Here is a 17561-nt window from a genome sequence, read left to right on the forward strand (position 1 = left end):
GCCTGCTGCTACCCAGACAAATAAACCCTCTGGGACCATTTGATGCTGTGTTAGGCTTTGTGCTTGAATGCATAAGGGTCCCTAGAAGGCAGCAAGAGGATTCTAGTTACTTTGTTATCTTACAGACAAACAGCATCAAAATTGATACTCAGCTTAACATGGAATTCTGGGATAATATCCAGGAATTTAGCTGTTTACCTGGACAACCCTGAGTTACTCATTAGCATGCCTCTTTCTTTTCACTTCAAAGTCAATGGCATTTGTAGTTTTGGTAGGGTTTTTTGGGTTTGTTTTTTTTTTTGTTTTTTGGTTGTTTTTTTTTTTTTTTGTGAAGGGTAGAGGGCTTGGGACAAAATATTTTCTGGCTACAGAGCTGTCAAAAACACAGTCAAGAATAAAATGGTTTCTTAAGTAACAAGGGTTTTGAAAGCCATGAAATGAGATTATTTCCTTGAATGACAATATTAGAATGGAGACAACCAGGTAAAGGCTTTGGTGGGCATGAAAGCAAACAAAAAGCCTGAATCCCCCTAATTCCATCTAATTTGACCACTGAACATTCAGCAGATAAAATGAAGATAAAATGTAGAAAAGGTGTGTTTTGAAGTGCGAATCAGCTAATTTTTGATACCCACTGGAAGTATCTCCAAAAAGGAGATATAGATGATATAGATGGCTTCTGTGTGAGGGTTTAATTATTGTTAGTTTTTTGCCTTTTCTTTTTTTTTTTTGGTTGCTTTTTTTTTTAAACCTGGAAGAACAAACAAGTATTGCAATCAATAATGAGGATACTGTTAGTGTAGATCAGACTTTGATTTGGTGTATGCAGCTAAAGGAAATTTGCTTCCTTCCACTTCCCTTTTACAACCAACTGTATGAAGTAAAAGTCTGGAGTAATTCCAAGGGACTAAACCAATTATGATAAATAGCTAAATTTGTGAATATGTAGAATCAACTGATCATTGCATAATTACTTATACTCCCAAGGCTATGGTAAAAATGTGGCAGCAGAATCATCGTTATTTTCGTCACAGTAATTATAAATCATCATCGTTGCATTCTTGCAGATATGGCTGGATGAATGCCACCTGAAACTCTGCCTTCCCTCTGTGCCTCAGATTTGCTTCTCCACTGTCCTATGAATTTATTTTTGCACATATACACACAACCACTCTGCATGTTTGACAATAACTCTTCAAACCTGCCTTAAATATCTTTGAATCTTTAATTTCATAAGAATAATCCTTGCAGATCACCATCTCTGTTAACCTTTATAGTGATGTATGCATAACCACATGCACATATTTCTCAGGCTGGAATAGCCCACATATTTTACAGGGCTATATCCAAATAATGTCCATGGACATAACCCAGTGTGCATAAACATTGATACCATTATAAGCCTTCAAATACTAAGGCTAAGCACTAAATGCTGACCTCCAGCTTGGCAGAAGGAAAGAAAGAAAAAAGCAAAGTTAGGTGAAGGACAGAGTGAAATAAAGGCCTTATTTCATGGCAATGTGCTGCTTTAAAAATCAGACTGCAGATATGCATTTGCTTCTAATGGCTCTGGCCATACACAAAAAGGTAGTCAAGAAGAAAGCCCCTCAAGATGAACAAATTGACAGAGAAACAGTTTTCCAGGGAGGAAAAAAAAAAAAAAAGGAGAAAAAACAAGCCTCAGAGCAAATAAGACAACTAAGTAATAACTTTCAAGTTCAGCAAGTATGTAATTCCAAAGCCCCTGCTCTACAATATCTTATGCTGAGCACCTAATTACAGGTGTGGGATGAAATCCTGGCACCACTGGAAGTTTTATTACAGAGTTATGTAGAATCAACATTTCAGATTTCCTCATTTCTAAATTGCTATGCTTCATGGCTCATTCTGTAAATGTAAATGCATGAGTTAAGTGCCCATATGTTTGCCAGATCATGGGCTAAAACCTTCATTCAGATGAGTAGTTACTTGTACCTGAATAACCTCACAATTTTAGAAAGCACTGTTCAAAGTCAGCTACTATTTGCTTTAAGTAGAGGCAACAGGAAATGTCCCACTAAAAAGGAGGTATTAAGAACTTCCAGAATCTCTATAATTGTCTTTAGATCCTTTTCCCCTTGATAATTTCCACTGAGAAATTAAACATACGTCTGAATTCTATAAATAAAGGCTATCTAGGTTAATCTCTGCTATCCTCTTCACTATAATACATACTCCAGCTGGAGAAGCAACCAAAACAAAAGCAATCTATTGTGGCCCAGTCTAGTGGGAGAGAAGAGTAGTTAAGGGAAAAAGTAAAATGAGAGAAGAAAAAAAGAAAAAAGAAGGGAAATAACATTAAGGATAAGGCATGAAGATGTTTTTTTCATTCCTGCAGTACTCAAAACTCCCTTTCTCCTGTGAGGGAATTCAGCCAACACATCCAGAAGCTACTAGACATGACCTCCATGGCCATCAGATTTCAAAGAGTCAGTTTCTTAGAGAGTGACTGTCTTTCCCTTTTTTTGTGCATATTTTCATGAGTCCCACAGGTTCTGCAGATAGTGAGATAGCAAAGCACATCAGAATGTTTTCTCCTTGCTATAGTACCTACACTTGAGATTTGCTGCCAACAAGGAGTTGCTACCTGCAAATGTGTCAATCATGAGCTACGTGACTGCGATACAAATCACAACTACTTGAAATTTTTGAAATCTTTCTGTAGGGATAGCCCTGGCTTTGGCTGACTGAACTTTGTAATGGTTTGTTGGGTGTAATTTGTCAACACTAAGTGCCCTCTACAAAATTCAGCTGCACACTTCAGCTGTCTGCACTGACGTAATAAGAAACTTGGGTTTTAACTCTGGGATCTAACTCTGCTTGAGACATTACAAAACCGTTCCCAACACTAAAACCAAGAGTTTTGACGTCCCTTTCAGAGGAAAGAAAGCCAAGAAAAGGCTGCACATTTCAGTCTAATAATCTCAAACCTTCTTAAGCATAAATCAGTCATGGATTTGGTAGTCTGCTTGTGAATTTGTAACAAGAAATAAGCAGAAGTTAGAAAGTGTAGATATTAGAATGCTTATGAAGGATCACATATTGGATGTACATAAAAGCCTGAATACATACATCTGGAACACAAATTAAAAGCAAGGAAAACTACCCATTGTGAAGACACATAATGAACAAAGTGACAGATGCTTGAACAATGATTCCACTGCAAAACAATGTAGAAGCCATGATGTGGAAATCTCTCCTAAATCTCTACAGAATAGTTTTTTTCCAGAGACTGCTTTATGGGAACAATACCGATGTGTGCCCTCTTCCTTGGAGACAAAGTCTTTTCCCTGAAGTACTGTGTGATGCAAGGCAGTATTTGCAAGGTATCCTTCAAGAGTATGATCCTTAGTATCTGATCTCCAGACTAAAATCTCTATTAATTTACTGAGTAACAGATTACAGAAGGCTTCTCAGGAGACATATTTTCAGTATTTTTCCTTTCCTTATCCTATTTACTTTTTTTTAACTGAAGCCTAAATGAGAAAGCATCTGCTGAGCATATGGAATTTACAAGTATTACCATTAATGTATATACTGCTAACATTAAGATTTTTCCACCAGGCACACACAAATTCTAACTGGCCTACAAACACTCTTGCTCTGAAGGACTCGGCAAGGAGAGATGAGTAACTGTGGACAGCTCTGTAGCGCAGCATGAGCATTTGTGCCCAGGGGAAAAAAGAGGTTCAGGTCTGACACAGAGGATGTAAAACACGCTCTAGATGTTTAAAAAGTCCCCGTGTCAGCAAACTGTATAATAGAAATACAAAATCTGGATCCAGAACGCAGACTGCAGTTTTCTTTTGATACTACAAGTAAACTCCTGCCCTGTAATCTTAAGAATCTCAGTTTTCCCCCAAAGCACCCAGAGAAAAGATTTGAAAGCATCAGCCAAAATTGGCTATCATGCCAGTGCCAAAAGGACCTGAACCTCTTGGATCCATGGGGATTTATGGAAGGAGAGTGAATAGAATTGCTAGTCATTGCCATAATTACTTTAGTCTTTAAACAGTTCCCAAGCAAAAGGTGTAAATCTCTTTTGGATTTGGATCTTTTGAATTTAATCCTAAATTAACTAAAACAAGTTTGGATGCTTTCTTGACTTTCTATCAAGACAAAGACTGTCCTGAGGCAACCATGACATGGATTTTAAAATAGTAAGTCTAATTTCCAAATGGAAGTTATTGTAAATGAAATCATAACTTTTGCAAGCTGAACCTAAACTTGAAATACTCCAAGGCAAAATCTTTCCCTAATAATTTTCCACAAAGTCTAACAAACCTCATCTCGAGACAGCTAGAGAAGATTTGTCCACTGTTATCACTCATATGGGAGTCTCCATATTTAAAATTAAAATGTGGCTCACATTTAGTTTCTCTGAGCACAACAGCTGACTAGTTTTTATTTGAGTCAAATCTCATCTCTCCTTCAAGCTGTTAAGGTGTCTATATATGGAACCTCTCATCATTTTCCAGAACTCCATTTGTACTCTCAACTCTCAATATAGAAGAATATTTATTCCCTGAAGGGTAAAAGTCCTTCAAGTACTGCTATGTCAGGATTTACTCTTTACTTTGGTTTGCTGAAGTTTATTTTCATGTTTGATTACTAACCCCACAAATGTTAACTAACTCCTGTAGAGTAGGTGTAGGCAGCTCCCAAAAGTGTCAGAAATACATAAAAATCAGTTACATTAAATTTCAAAGGAATGTGGACAGTTCTATTCATTCCACAGATAAATTTTGTTCTTACTTATTTGCACCTCAAGGGATCTTCTAAGGACTTCTATCTTTCCCTATTCCCTGAGAAACAGCTTAGAGAGTAAAAAATACAATTGGTATAATAACCTTCAAGATTAATGATTATAAAGTGTTTTGAAAGTTCTCATGCACTAATATTTGGGAGTCACTGAAAGATGTAAAATATGCACTACACATCTGGAAAGGCAATATATTAAAAGAGGTCCTTCATAACAAGAACAATAATGGAGTATTTTTTTAAATAGCAGTATTTTCACTAATTGTTCTTTGTTTTATAACTAGGGAAAATATCTAATAAAATATATATTAAATATTTATATTTTTTCTATAATAATCATTAGAGAAACACTGTTTCCATACTTGGAATACCCCAGTACAGGCATGGACAGTTAAAAAATAATAAATCTCATAAAACTAATTTCTTAATGAAAACGAAAACAAATAATTTTAAAGTTCTTTATGGAAGATAAAAAGTCCCAGTCCCCTCACCCTAAAAAAGTAAATCCATATTAGCTGAAATGACTAGCAGTTTGGGAGGAAGGAATTCTGCAAATCCTCTTTCCAGCATTGTAAAGATGATGTCACTACAGAATTTCTTGGTTTACATAAAAGCAAGAAAATATTACTTATCAGACAATTCTAATTGTGTGACTAGACCTTTTTTTTTTAATATATAACAAGGTCACCTTGGCTTACACAACAGTTAAGAAAAAAAAAAAGCAAAAAAAAGGCATTGGCACCTGAGTTCATTCAAGGAAGAACATTTCATTATCCTTACAGTTTGGGGATTCCTGATGGGAAAGGGCCCCAGGGACAGAAGCAGGCTCCCAATCAGACCATAAAGGAGCAATGCAGCAGAATTTCCACACGACCAAATAGCCTAAGAAAATTAAAGTTTTAATAAATCAGGGTCCTCCCCATAAATCATCTGGACCTATCTGTTTTTTCCATCTTCCCATTCCTACACCGCTACTATGCAAAGATCCAATCTTAGAGCTGAAAAAAGGTTTCTGTGAAAACAGCACTTTTTCAAGAAAGTACCTCAGAAACAATTTGTAGGGGCCTCTCTGCAGCTGATGGGTGTCTAACAGCAGGAAACACTGGGTACATTGACCCAAGGTGGAATACAAATCTGCTAACCAAGGAGAAAAGAAGAGGATGAGCAGAAATGAAAGACTCTTGGTTTCTGCTGCTGCTGACTGCAGATGTAATGAAACTGTTCTTTATTCCATCTTAGATACTGAAGCTCTGGTCACTGACTACAGCTCTCTACCTCTCCATCTGTCTCTGTCTCCCCTCATCTCCATTCCTCTCCTTTCTCCTCTTCCCAATCAGTTTGCAAGTGTCTCTCATCACTAAACCTGGTGTCTACATAAGATCACACCCCTCTGCCAGTCCTGGAGGGGTTAGAAATTGTTTGTTCATTGCTTGCCTCTCTCTCTCATGTACCATTTTCACTAGCCACAAGCAATAGGTTTCTATTTCTCTGCTCATGAGCTCCTCACTACAGGATTAATCCAACATTTAGAAAGGGCTCAGAGCAAAATCAGTACAACCTTGTAACAGCCACTGAAGACCTGAACACTACAACTCAAACCAGTTTATTTATTTGGATTAATCTAATCTAAGAGTGAATCAGTAGAAGTGAAGTGACACACTTTTTAGCAGCAGGAAATTTGTCTTATTTTACAGTACATAACAGTAAAATAAGAGTACTCTTGTTAGTTGGTTCCCCACAAAAGAAATGGTTTTTCAGACAGCTAGAGCCACTCATTTGTTCCAAAAATGCACCAAACTGCAAAGAAACTCACTGAGCTCTGCAGGCATATGGATTACATAACTATTTGTTCCATATTTATTCAGAATTTTTAAAGGTGTCTATTTAAGCCTTCAAATGCCATGGAACATAATTTGCAAACAAAAATAATGAAACTTTGTCTACTGATATACGAGAGTTGCTGGCCAAACTCCACCATCTAAGAGGAAATTTCCCCTATTTTCCACATTCACCATCCTAGCATGCCACAAACAAGATTTTCTGTCTTAGCAGATGCCTGGAGGGGAAACAACAGCTTTCTGGCTGTGGCAGACAAAACTGCTGGAGATGATTGGAAGACACTTATGTTTTGGGACCAGACATCACCAACCAGAGCCATGCCTACCACTCTTCCCATTCCAATCCATTAGGGCCAACCTTATGGAGTCACACCCTATGGCTGCTAGCACAAAATTAGCAGAGACAAGACAACTGAGAATATCCAGGATCTAGGAATGAAGAATTAGAGAACATTTCTCAGCCTTCCTGTGTGAAATGGTTACAGAAAAGATGCATTTCAGGCAATTTGCAAAGGCATAAGACTGGGAAGTCAGTAACAACAGCACAAACTGTCAATAACCACGTTTCTTGCAATTTTTTCTGGGTCAGAGTGAATTACTGCCAAACGCCATGCACAGAGAATTCCTGAGGACACTGCTGATGGATAACATGTTAATATCAGCATGAAATTATCCAGACTCCACCTTAATATTCCTTTACAGTTAACCAACAATAAAAGCACATTGTAAGGTCATGGAATTCATACAAAATTCAGTTAGCTTAAGGCTAACTCCAGCATCTCAACAGTAAAGAGTTATTTGAAATCTAAGTATATCCATTTTATTCAGACATAAATCCATACAGAGTGCACTTGACAAAAACAGATATACTGACAGTTTGAATTATCCTCCCAACAGAAGAACTGCCCTGGCAATACCAAGAAAGACAGATTTCCTGAGAATGTACTCAGGAGGCCACATTTGCGTCAGCTCAGTGTGTAAAACCAGAATTAGAAGCAAATTAGTAACATCCAAACACCATCTCAGAATCAAGCAGTCTTAAATCTGAACAGTCCTAATTACAACAAAGGGATAATGGTAGCCTCTTCAAAATCTGTAATAACATAGCAATGAAAACTTCTGGAAAACCTTGCTTCCCTGCAGCAAGAATGAATTGCTTTCTTCATTCCTACTTGAAAGTAGCAATTGGCTTTTTGTTTCTTCTTTTTCTTTTCTTAGAGCAAAGGTGGAAAAGGAAATAATCCATAGATACTTACCGCTTAACACTTATTTGACTGGCAATAATTACAGTGCATAAAGGAGTTTAAATATATCTTAATACTAGTATAGGAGGAAGCATTATAACAAGACATGCAAAAACTCATTCTCTAACCCAAGCAAACAATGTGGGACTTCTCATTGCTACATGTGGAAATTTGCTCTGGCCTTGCTTGGAGGGTGTTAGGACTAGGAGCTAAAAGATGCTTTAGAATAAATTAGCACAATTATAAATCTGACAAGAAGATTAATATTCTAACTATGTTCACAATAATTAACTCACCAAAACAGTTCCAGAGTCATTATCCAGCTAGGGTGGAATGGGAAAGTTTACAGCACCCCTGTAGATTTATAAGCCAATTAAGGGTGACCCTCCTCTAGACTTCATTAGAAAAGCCTCTGGTTCAGCAAAAGCTCACACGTGCAAGTAAGAAGTTTCCCAGTGAAAGGGAATGCAAGGGATCTTTATCACCTCTATTAAAACACTTTTCCTGCTCCCCTGGAAATTACACATTCCTAATGCATCCTCAGCCTCCTGCCAACCCTCCAGGCCTCACACAGCATCCTCACACCTGCAAGAAGCACGACACCACCGGGGCACTGCTGTGGGAGGGGAGCTCTGCTTTATTCCCTGCATGACCAAGGGGTCATGGGCCAACACTAGAGGAGCACTTCAGATCTTCTGATGCAGCTCTGGGGTTGGGGCTCACAGCCCCTGTCCCACCCAGAGCCACCTTCTGCCTTCCATGCGCAGTGGACAGCAGCTTTATCAGAACGTTCACCAGCCAAGTGAGTTGATACCAGCTGGCCATTGCTAACCAGCTCACTCCTGCTCAATGTGCATGGGACTGCATGGAGGGTGAACTATCTCTGTGCCATCTCTGCCATTTTCCCTCTTCATTGCCTTTCTGCACAGATTCATTGTTCTAATATAAAAGCCTTCTCTGCCACTGTCAGAGGAGTCTGCCTTTATCTCCAATTCCACAAGCTCTCCTTCTCCTTTCAAAACTCTGTATAAAGAACATCTCTTTTCTCCTTTTGTTGCATGCATCTATGCCTGTTTCATCTCTTCCTTTGTGCCTTCCTGCATAATTGTGTTTTTCAGCTTTGTAAAGTATTTTTCAATATAGATAGCATAAAAATTGCAATCTAAAATGAAATAGCATTATATCACAACCCACACTTTTTTTCCCAGTAAAATACACAATTTGGACTGACTCAAGCTGCGATGTGTATGCAGGTAAAGCGAATGCTGAATTATTCAACACTTAAAAACACTGAAAAATCATTTACTTGTTGCAAGCAATAAGATTTATGTTTTATGTCTCCCAATCAATAGCTAGTGTGTCCACACATAGCTGATTTATCCATGTTGAAAATATAATTATAAGTCTAGTTTGCTCTGAACCAGAGAGTCCTTTTGTAACAAGATTATTTAAATACAAATGGGGTTGGAAAATTAGTTTTAAATGGCTAATCTGTCTTGTCTTCAACTCCAGCTGCAGAATTTACTAACATCATAAACACAGGCTGAGTGAAAACTTAAAAGGTTTTCTGATTCTCCCCGCGATCTGTGTATGCAGTCCTCATTAACAGGGAAGTTGATGGGAGCTGTATGCAAGCTGGGAGAGGAGGATAATAAGCCTTGTAATCTCTATAAAGAGAGGGGGACTTTTACTGGTGATATGTCATATATGCTGGTGTGCAAACATCTGTCTTATTGGCAGCCCAATAAAGAATTTATGTGCCCAGGTCTCCAGTGCACTGCAGAACATCTCTGCCATATGGGTGGACCAAACTTATACCCACAACAACTCCTCAGAGCATCAGAGCACTTGCAGTAGGGACCATTAGACATTCTTGGGATCATTAAGAAAAGTTTCATCTGGACAGATTTACTTAGGGATAATTGAAGGCCCTGCTGCCTTCCTGCTGTTCCCACCACCTGTGGTCAATGGCCCCGTGATACGCAGCAGGGAAAGGCTGGGCCAGTGCATGCTCCTCCAAGAGAGCCCTGCAGTGTCACCAACTGGGAACACACCATGGCTTTCTCTCTGAATCATGCACATAGGCTGGGAGAAAATGCAGATCAAATCTGACTTGGCTTGAGTAGAAGTTAAGGATTGGTAACTTGCCACCTCACCTGTGTTTCCTCTTCCTGACAGAGGAAACTACTGCCTTAAATCCCTCTTTGACAGACCATCCCACCCACCCCGAAAAAAAAAAAAGGAAAATGCTGTGTTTAGCTGTTAATTTTCTTCATACCAGTGTAATTGGTATGGGGATCTGGTTTGGGTTTATGCTGGAAACAGTCTTGATAACTGAGGGATGTTTTTATTCCTGTTGAGCAAAAAACACCACTGAACCAAAGCCAGCACAGATAGAGATTCCCAAGTCTGGAATTCCCACGCTTGTGACAGATTGGTACAGTGTACACTGCCACAGATTGTGACAGTGGAGGCTACCCTGGGGGCAGCTTTCCCAGCCCTGTGAAATTGTCCACTACCTTAAGTCAAGGGCAAGGGTTCTTTCCTAGGGGTGTGCAATGCAGAACTTCCCTTACAGCTATTCAAGAGCCAGATGCTCAGGACAAGCACCATGTTGTGCTTGTCCTCATTTCATCCAAGGGTCTGAAAAAACCTTTAACATTCAGCTGGACAGCACACTTCTATGTTTCTTCTTAGTTAGAAAAAACCCTAAGGAAAGGATAGCTGCCAATAAAAGAGGAACACTGCATAATTTTAAATTATAATTCTATACATGCTTCTGAAAGCCTCTTTGGCTTTCCTCTTTGTGCTCTGAATGGCTCTCTAGACCTAATTTAATTCAGTGAAGAAAATCCGAAAGTGCCAGGAAAAAAAATTCAACTTTTTCTTTAGTTAGAATAAAAATTGTACAGAAGGAATTCTTGATCTTCATTAATTCCATGGGTAGGCATACAAGCTCCTAAGTGTTAATGAGACTTGCCAGTTCAGGTGGACTAAAGTGTCTAATGAAATGTCAAATGAGCCCACTTTGGAGTTACATTATCAGATATTTCCTCCAGGAAAGTTTGGTGAAGCATCCTAACAAACCCTTCAAGCCCTCTGGGAACACAGAGCAAATGGTTCTTCTGGACTGGAATTACATTACTGGCTCACTTGGTCAGTGTGACTCCTAGAACCTAAGGTAATGGGAAAATTATCCAAATCCTTTGTTTCCTTTTCCACACCCAAAGTCTATTTCATTTTTCCTCAATTATATAGAAATTTATGCTCTGTAGTCTATGGTGGTTTCTGTTAGAAACACGTACAAAAATTATCTCTCCAGAAAATAAGGATTCAGGTCTGCGGAGGCTTTGGAAGTTGTGTCAGTTTCTGCCCTGAATCAACTTCGTGCCTGATCACTCTAGTAAAACAAGAGAGCCCAAGTTGCTCATAAATCCTAATTCACTGTTAAATGCCTGCTAGGCTTGTTCTTATTCTCATGTGCAATATTAGGTGCCAGGTAAGAAACTCATAAATTGAATCCCTAGGGCGTTAAGATCTGTTGTGGTAAATTCTATTTGTTGTCTTTTCAAGTTTCCCTTTAAGAAGAAAAATTTAGAAAAGAAAAGGTGTTTCCAGAAAGAAAAGGACTGCAAAGTTTGACATGTAGTAAAAAAATTAATTTGTCCTAATACAAAATTTTAACAAGCCACATAATATTTTCAGGCAAAGAAACACTTAACTGACACCAAGTATGTAAAAATTTCTTAGTATTTCAGATTCCCAGGGGTGGAAGTCAAGAGACAGATTAAATGAACGCTATATTCAGTCCAAATTCCACAGCTTTTAAATATATCTATATAAAATATATATACATACAGTATATACCTATATATACACGCACATATATATAATACATATACATTTTTTATATATTTTTACACATATATGTAAGTATCAGAGCAAAGACAGCCTAACATAACATTTTAAGTGACAGGTGAAGCACTTGACAACTTTTATGACCATCTTAGGACCAAAGTTGCTTTTCTAAGGGAAGAAGGATTTCATTAGCTTTCCCTGAATCAAGCCATGATAAAGCAAAGTGATGATACAACAGATTTAAGATGCACAGAAGTTCACCTCCCTGTATATGCATCTCCACTGCCACCACACACTTGGGGAAAAATTAAGCAGCCTTTCTCCCCTCTTCCTGCTGTACCCCAGCTCCCACCACTCACAGTCATTATGTTCTGGAAGCAAAATCTGCTTTTGTGACACAGCCTTTAAGCATATTATTAACCAAAGACAAAACATAAGTGTACATGGTTACCCGTAACACACTCCCCTTTATTTTCATGAAGAATCTGTTTCTTTTAACACCACATATTTTCATGCTACCAGGACTATTGATGCACAGAATTACACCACATAGCATGGGGAGAATCCCACCATTTTTCCCCATTCACTAGCAACTGACATTTTCTGTACAAAAACAAAAAAAGCTTGTAAACTTTTCCATCCACACCTGTGGTGCCACTGCTGCCCCCCAAGCCCTCCAACAGCACCTGGCACAGCCACACACTGAACCTGTGACACAGCAATGGTCAAGTCTGCATTAAAGTATTAGAAAAAGCCTTGATCACTTTTAGTGTGTCTCCTAAATCATCCCACAACCCATGCTGCATCTCCAGCCTTCTCCAGCTGAGGAGCAATTTACCACCCATCTTCCTCAGCATGATCTCTCTTGTTCTGGCCAAACACGTATAAGGCATTGAATTAATTTTCATCTTTCCTGGAGAAAGCACGGAGGTGATTAGCCCCATTTACCTTGGTGTGCCTGAATCAGAGCCAACCAGGCACAAAAGCACACAGGTCATTTTAAGTGTCCTGATCATCCTCATAGTCTGAAAAGCAATGTACTCCTGAGGGCCTAAACTTGTATTACACAGACAGTCGGTGACATGACCCATTTAGATCAAACACCCCGTGGAGTCGCTCAGGTCTGCTCTCACCACTGCAGCACTCCTCGGATGTGAAACCAGAGCTGCTTCTCCAAACACCCAAATGAGCCTGAACCAGAAAGCTCTGGGCCCAAAGGCACTGCCAGTTCAGACCTACCCAGACGGCGTCGTCCTGTCTGTACTGCTTCCAGTTGCGGCCGGTGTCGCTGAACATGAGCGCGTAGGCGGTCACCCAGTCCGAGCTGCCGTACCTGCCCTGCGTGGCCACCGCCACGATCTCCACTCTGTCTCCCAGATCCACCTGCAGCCACTGCTGCTCATTGGACTGCAGCGGGGACCAGCCACCAGCTCCTGAAAGATTGGATGAGGAGAATTTAGATGACAATAACAGCACGAAAAAAAATTATGCTTGATAAAGAACCGTTAAATTATTTCAGGTCGTCACAGAGGAGTCTACTTGAGCATGCGGCTGTTTTTTCATACTTTAGTATTAGGAAATACATTACACGAGACATGCTTCCATCAGGTTATCTCCATTAACCTAAAGCTCATAAGGAACTTTGAATTTCTAAGACATTTAGAAGAAATTTATTATTTTTCAGCTGTACAAACATCAGTGAGGTTGGCACACACAAAAAAAAACCCCTGAAATATCGTATCTATTCCCTCCTTGCAGTTCTGGAATGTGAATTTGTAACTTGCAGTTTGCTTTGATATTTTCCTTTTTGCTGAGTTCTGAAAGAAATGCAAAGTGTTAGTTATTTTTATTTGAGCCCTATTAAGTATTTGAAAAAATTGTTTAATTACAGCTTATAAATGCATTTCAGATAATTTGTTGTAAAGCTAGAAACTATTTGATTGAACAACTAAAAGGACTGCCTTCACACTGGAAAGCAGTCTGTCTCTGACATGAGCTTCTAATTCACACTTGTCCTTTAAAAGTAAAGATTTGCACCATCCCTTGAATTCCTTCATTGGTTAAACAGGCTTGTGGTAACACCAAGCCAATGAAACAGAACTGCAACCACTGCTTGCATTTTACCACTTTGCTCACTACAATAAATGGAATATTATGATTAAAAAGAAAACCATTCCAGACTGGAATATATTATTTTATGGTCTCCTGCTTTCTTTTACACCCTAAAATTACAGGCTATGTTTATTTTCCTTTAACTTGTTTCTCCTTGCACACATTTATTCTCTGCACACACTGGGTGTTTCATTCAGCCTCACCAATAAGCAACCAATGCAGCTATGAAGAAGACAAGCCATCAACCAAGTAGCCAAGACAGCAAATTTTGAGGCTGCCACTGCTTCTGCCACCCAACACTCTTTTGTTTTGTCATTATTAATGAAGTATGGAAAAGCACTCCAGTATGACTACAGTGAATACAATCACATTGGGAATAAAACTGAACATACCTGCCTCAAAGTTGCTGCATGAAAAGTTTATTGAAGTGAATAGAGTTGAAAGATTAATAAATGTGGTTTCTGTCAATGAACTCAATTTCAATAACTCTGCACTTCTACAAACATTTTTTTTTTCTGGATGGTATTGTACTTTCCAACCCACAACTGAAATCCCTTTGTCTAAGAGTAGGTGTTAGAACTGTCATTATTGACAATTTATTAATATAGGATTTATCTGAACTCCTGAAACAGAACCATATCTATTCCTCACCGGTATTGTTCCTGCTCCCCTGGATGACTCAGCCTCCATTCTTCTACAAGAACTCTCCAGGGAAAAGTTTGCAACCAAACCAACATATACTGCTTCTTAGTGCCATGATTTACCCTCTTCAATCACAACAGAAGTCTTCATCATCACTGATTATTTTACCTGCCTTAAATAGAATACTGTGTCCTATGAGTACACCACGAAACACTTAATGAGAATACTAGGAATTTCATCACTGATTTCTTCTTCAACTACTTTATAGCTAACTCCATACCTATATATAGCTTATATAATACTTCCTCTTAAAAGTCCTAACAAGCTTAATTCCCACACCACCAATTTTTATTTTGATTTTTTATGTGCCATATAGAAAGTTTGTTGTCTACCTTTAAGGTACAAACTACAGAGCTGTATTCAAAGACAAAAAACTACAGATTTCTCCTACACACAATTGTGACTATTGCACACAGGAACCAAGGGCAAGCTTCCTTTGGATTGTAATATCCAGTATCTAAAATAGACTGAACACAGTAGTTGCTGCCTTTTTTTTTTTTTTTTTCCCAGTTTTATTCCAGGAACTGATATAAAAATCTGCTTCAGAAGTTCTGGCAAAGTTGTTCCATTCATGACTCAAAAGAGCCTACTCTAGATGTTTTCAGCAGATATTAAAAGAAAGTTGGCATTTTCATCTTTCCTTCATTCAACATAGAGAATGACAACTAGATGAAAGAAAATAACATATAACAAAAATATTTGGTGAGTTTTCCATTAAAAACACAAAAACTTTGCTTTCTATGTTCTAGTTTATACAAAAATTCTTAAGCCAAGCCTGTTAGCACAGATGCTTCCCAGCAGTATGTCAAACATCATAACTAAATATCTACTTTATGCTTTCTCCCTTCTGCTGCTAGAAGTGGCAGGAATGTGATATGCTTTCAACAAAAGTGTTTGGCTTTACTGTGCACTGCTATTTTCCAGCTTGAGCACAACACCACAGGCTTCTAATTTCGAAGTCAAATAAATGATACAGACTGAACAGAAATTTGGGAGATCTGTGCTGAGCTTGAGCCCTAAAATCATAGATTGCATGGTATCTCTGAACTGCATCTCTCTTTACATGACAAGCACATTTATCTGCTGGGAATGTCACTCTTTAGATGCAAGCACTGCAGACACAGCACTGCCACCTGCTCGTAGCATCACCTCTCCAAAGCTGGTCCTCCAAGAAAGATCAGTTACAGGCCATGCCTTCACAGAACAGAAGCTGCTTCATATATTTTTTTTTCCTGTGGAGAAGCAAGCCCACTGTGTTTCCCCTCTCCCAAACCCTCCACCATTACCATTTCCACAGGTGGACAGTAATACTGCTGCTGGTAAGAATGGCAGCTAAAATCCCAGCAACAGCAAAGCTGCATTGGCTGCATGACTGAGGGCTGAACTGAAGCTTTTCCCACTGGGCCTCTCTCAATTCTGCTAATAAGGCATCATGTAGCTTCTGCTTGCTTCTGTGGTTATCCCAAATCCTCACCAAATACTGCTGTGAGTGCCAAAAATCAATAAATGTTCTTTTTCCTCCACATTTACTCTGTCATACAGAGCAGGTGGCACAAGGGATACTGGCACTTTGTCCAGCACAGTCTGTGTCTGCACACTTCTTTTATGCACATCGTTCCCAATCGTGTGTCAACAACCCATCCTGTACTTTTTTTAGTAAGTACCAAAAAAGCACAACGAAAGCAGAGCAACTATTTAGAGCCCTTTGCTCCTCTACCCACCTTGATGCTTGCCCTGTGGACTGTTTGCCAGCACAGGTCCAAGACAAAGGACAAGAAGGCTCTAATGGACAACAACACAGGCTACTGAAGACACAACTTACAGGACATCAAGTCCTCTGAACAGATTCAAGCATAACCCAACGTCTTTTTCCTGCAATTGGGCACAAACATATTGAAGAGGACTATATCAATTTTTTTAATTGTGGCATAAACACAAACCAGACAAAAATTTGGCTTTGATTATGCCCATCAGGTCTGCACACATGTTTTAGGTGTGTTAAGATGTTACATTGAAAACGAGAGACAGGAACCTCAATATTTCCCCTTTCTGCACACCAGTTCCCACTGGCATTAACAGGATTCTGCATATTGTGCTACACCATCATTCCTCACAGCTCACACATTTCACATCTTCTGGGGATCATTTCAAAGGAGGCATTCAACATGGTATGGTATGGGGAAAATACCCCAGCAGAGAAACAATACCACAGGAATCTGACATATTATTCATATTCTCCATGGCAACAAATCATAATGTTAGAAATATGTGGAGACCAAGGATCTGATGGTTTCTCAGTTGGAGACCCATATGACTCCAAGAAATATGATCAAATACTTTTGTTTCTTTTTCAGACTGTTTGTACATTTTGCCATAGTTGTTTCAAAAATTGCATTTAAGCCCAGTGTTACACAGTCAATGCTTTTTGATGTTCCCCACAGCTGCTCAGGATGCCCATACTTATTTGTAGTTCATTATTACAAAGCAAAGGGAATTATTATTTCCACCCTACCTGCCTTAAAAACAGCTCAAATGGCTTTATATACAGTATATATTACTAAAAACTCCTGGACTTCCCACTGCAACTAAGTGCTTCCCTGCTGCAGAATTTTACTTTAATGCCCAGATCAAACACTTTCTGGCCATAAAATAAATTCTTTTCTATACTATATATGCTTTATTTTCTCATACATAATTGCATATACTGACTACTCAGGCTGAGAGCTAATAGGAACTGAAAAATCGTAGGTGATACAGTCATACTGTAGCAATTTTCTTATTATTTTTCATTATTTATTTACTGTATACAAAGAAGCTGATAAATCCCTCTTGTGGGAAAATAATATATTTCATACCTCAGAATCTTATTTATCAGAATTATACTAGCTCTTTAGCATTACCAGTACAGATTTATCAGCATCTTAATTAAGTATTTTCAGCTGTTCACACAAAGCTTTATTCATGGGTACTTTGTGTGTTTGTTTTTCTAAATGGCATATTCCACTAC

At 38.7% G+C, this 17561-nt stretch overlaps 1 protein-coding gene across 1 annotated transcript in view; it reads right to left on the reverse strand.

The window, feature by feature from the left end:
* Window positions 1-17561, reverse strand: part of CNTNAP5 (contactin associated protein family member 5) — a 412329-nt gene that overhangs the window by 183385 nt on the left and 211383 nt on the right. The window contains exon 4 of the mRNA XM_077181609.1: window positions 12980-13173. Within this exon, the coding sequence (XP_077037724.1) occupies window positions 12980-13173 (194 nt within the window). The remainder of the gene's footprint in view (window positions 1-12979; window positions 13174-17561) is intronic.

The sequence above is a fragment of the Agelaius phoeniceus genome, chromosome 7 (genome assembly GCF_051311805.1).
Source record: "Agelaius phoeniceus isolate bAgePho1 chromosome 7, bAgePho1.hap1, whole genome shotgun sequence".
Lineage (NCBI taxonomy): Eukaryota > Metazoa > Chordata > Aves > Passeriformes > Icteridae > Agelaius > Agelaius phoeniceus.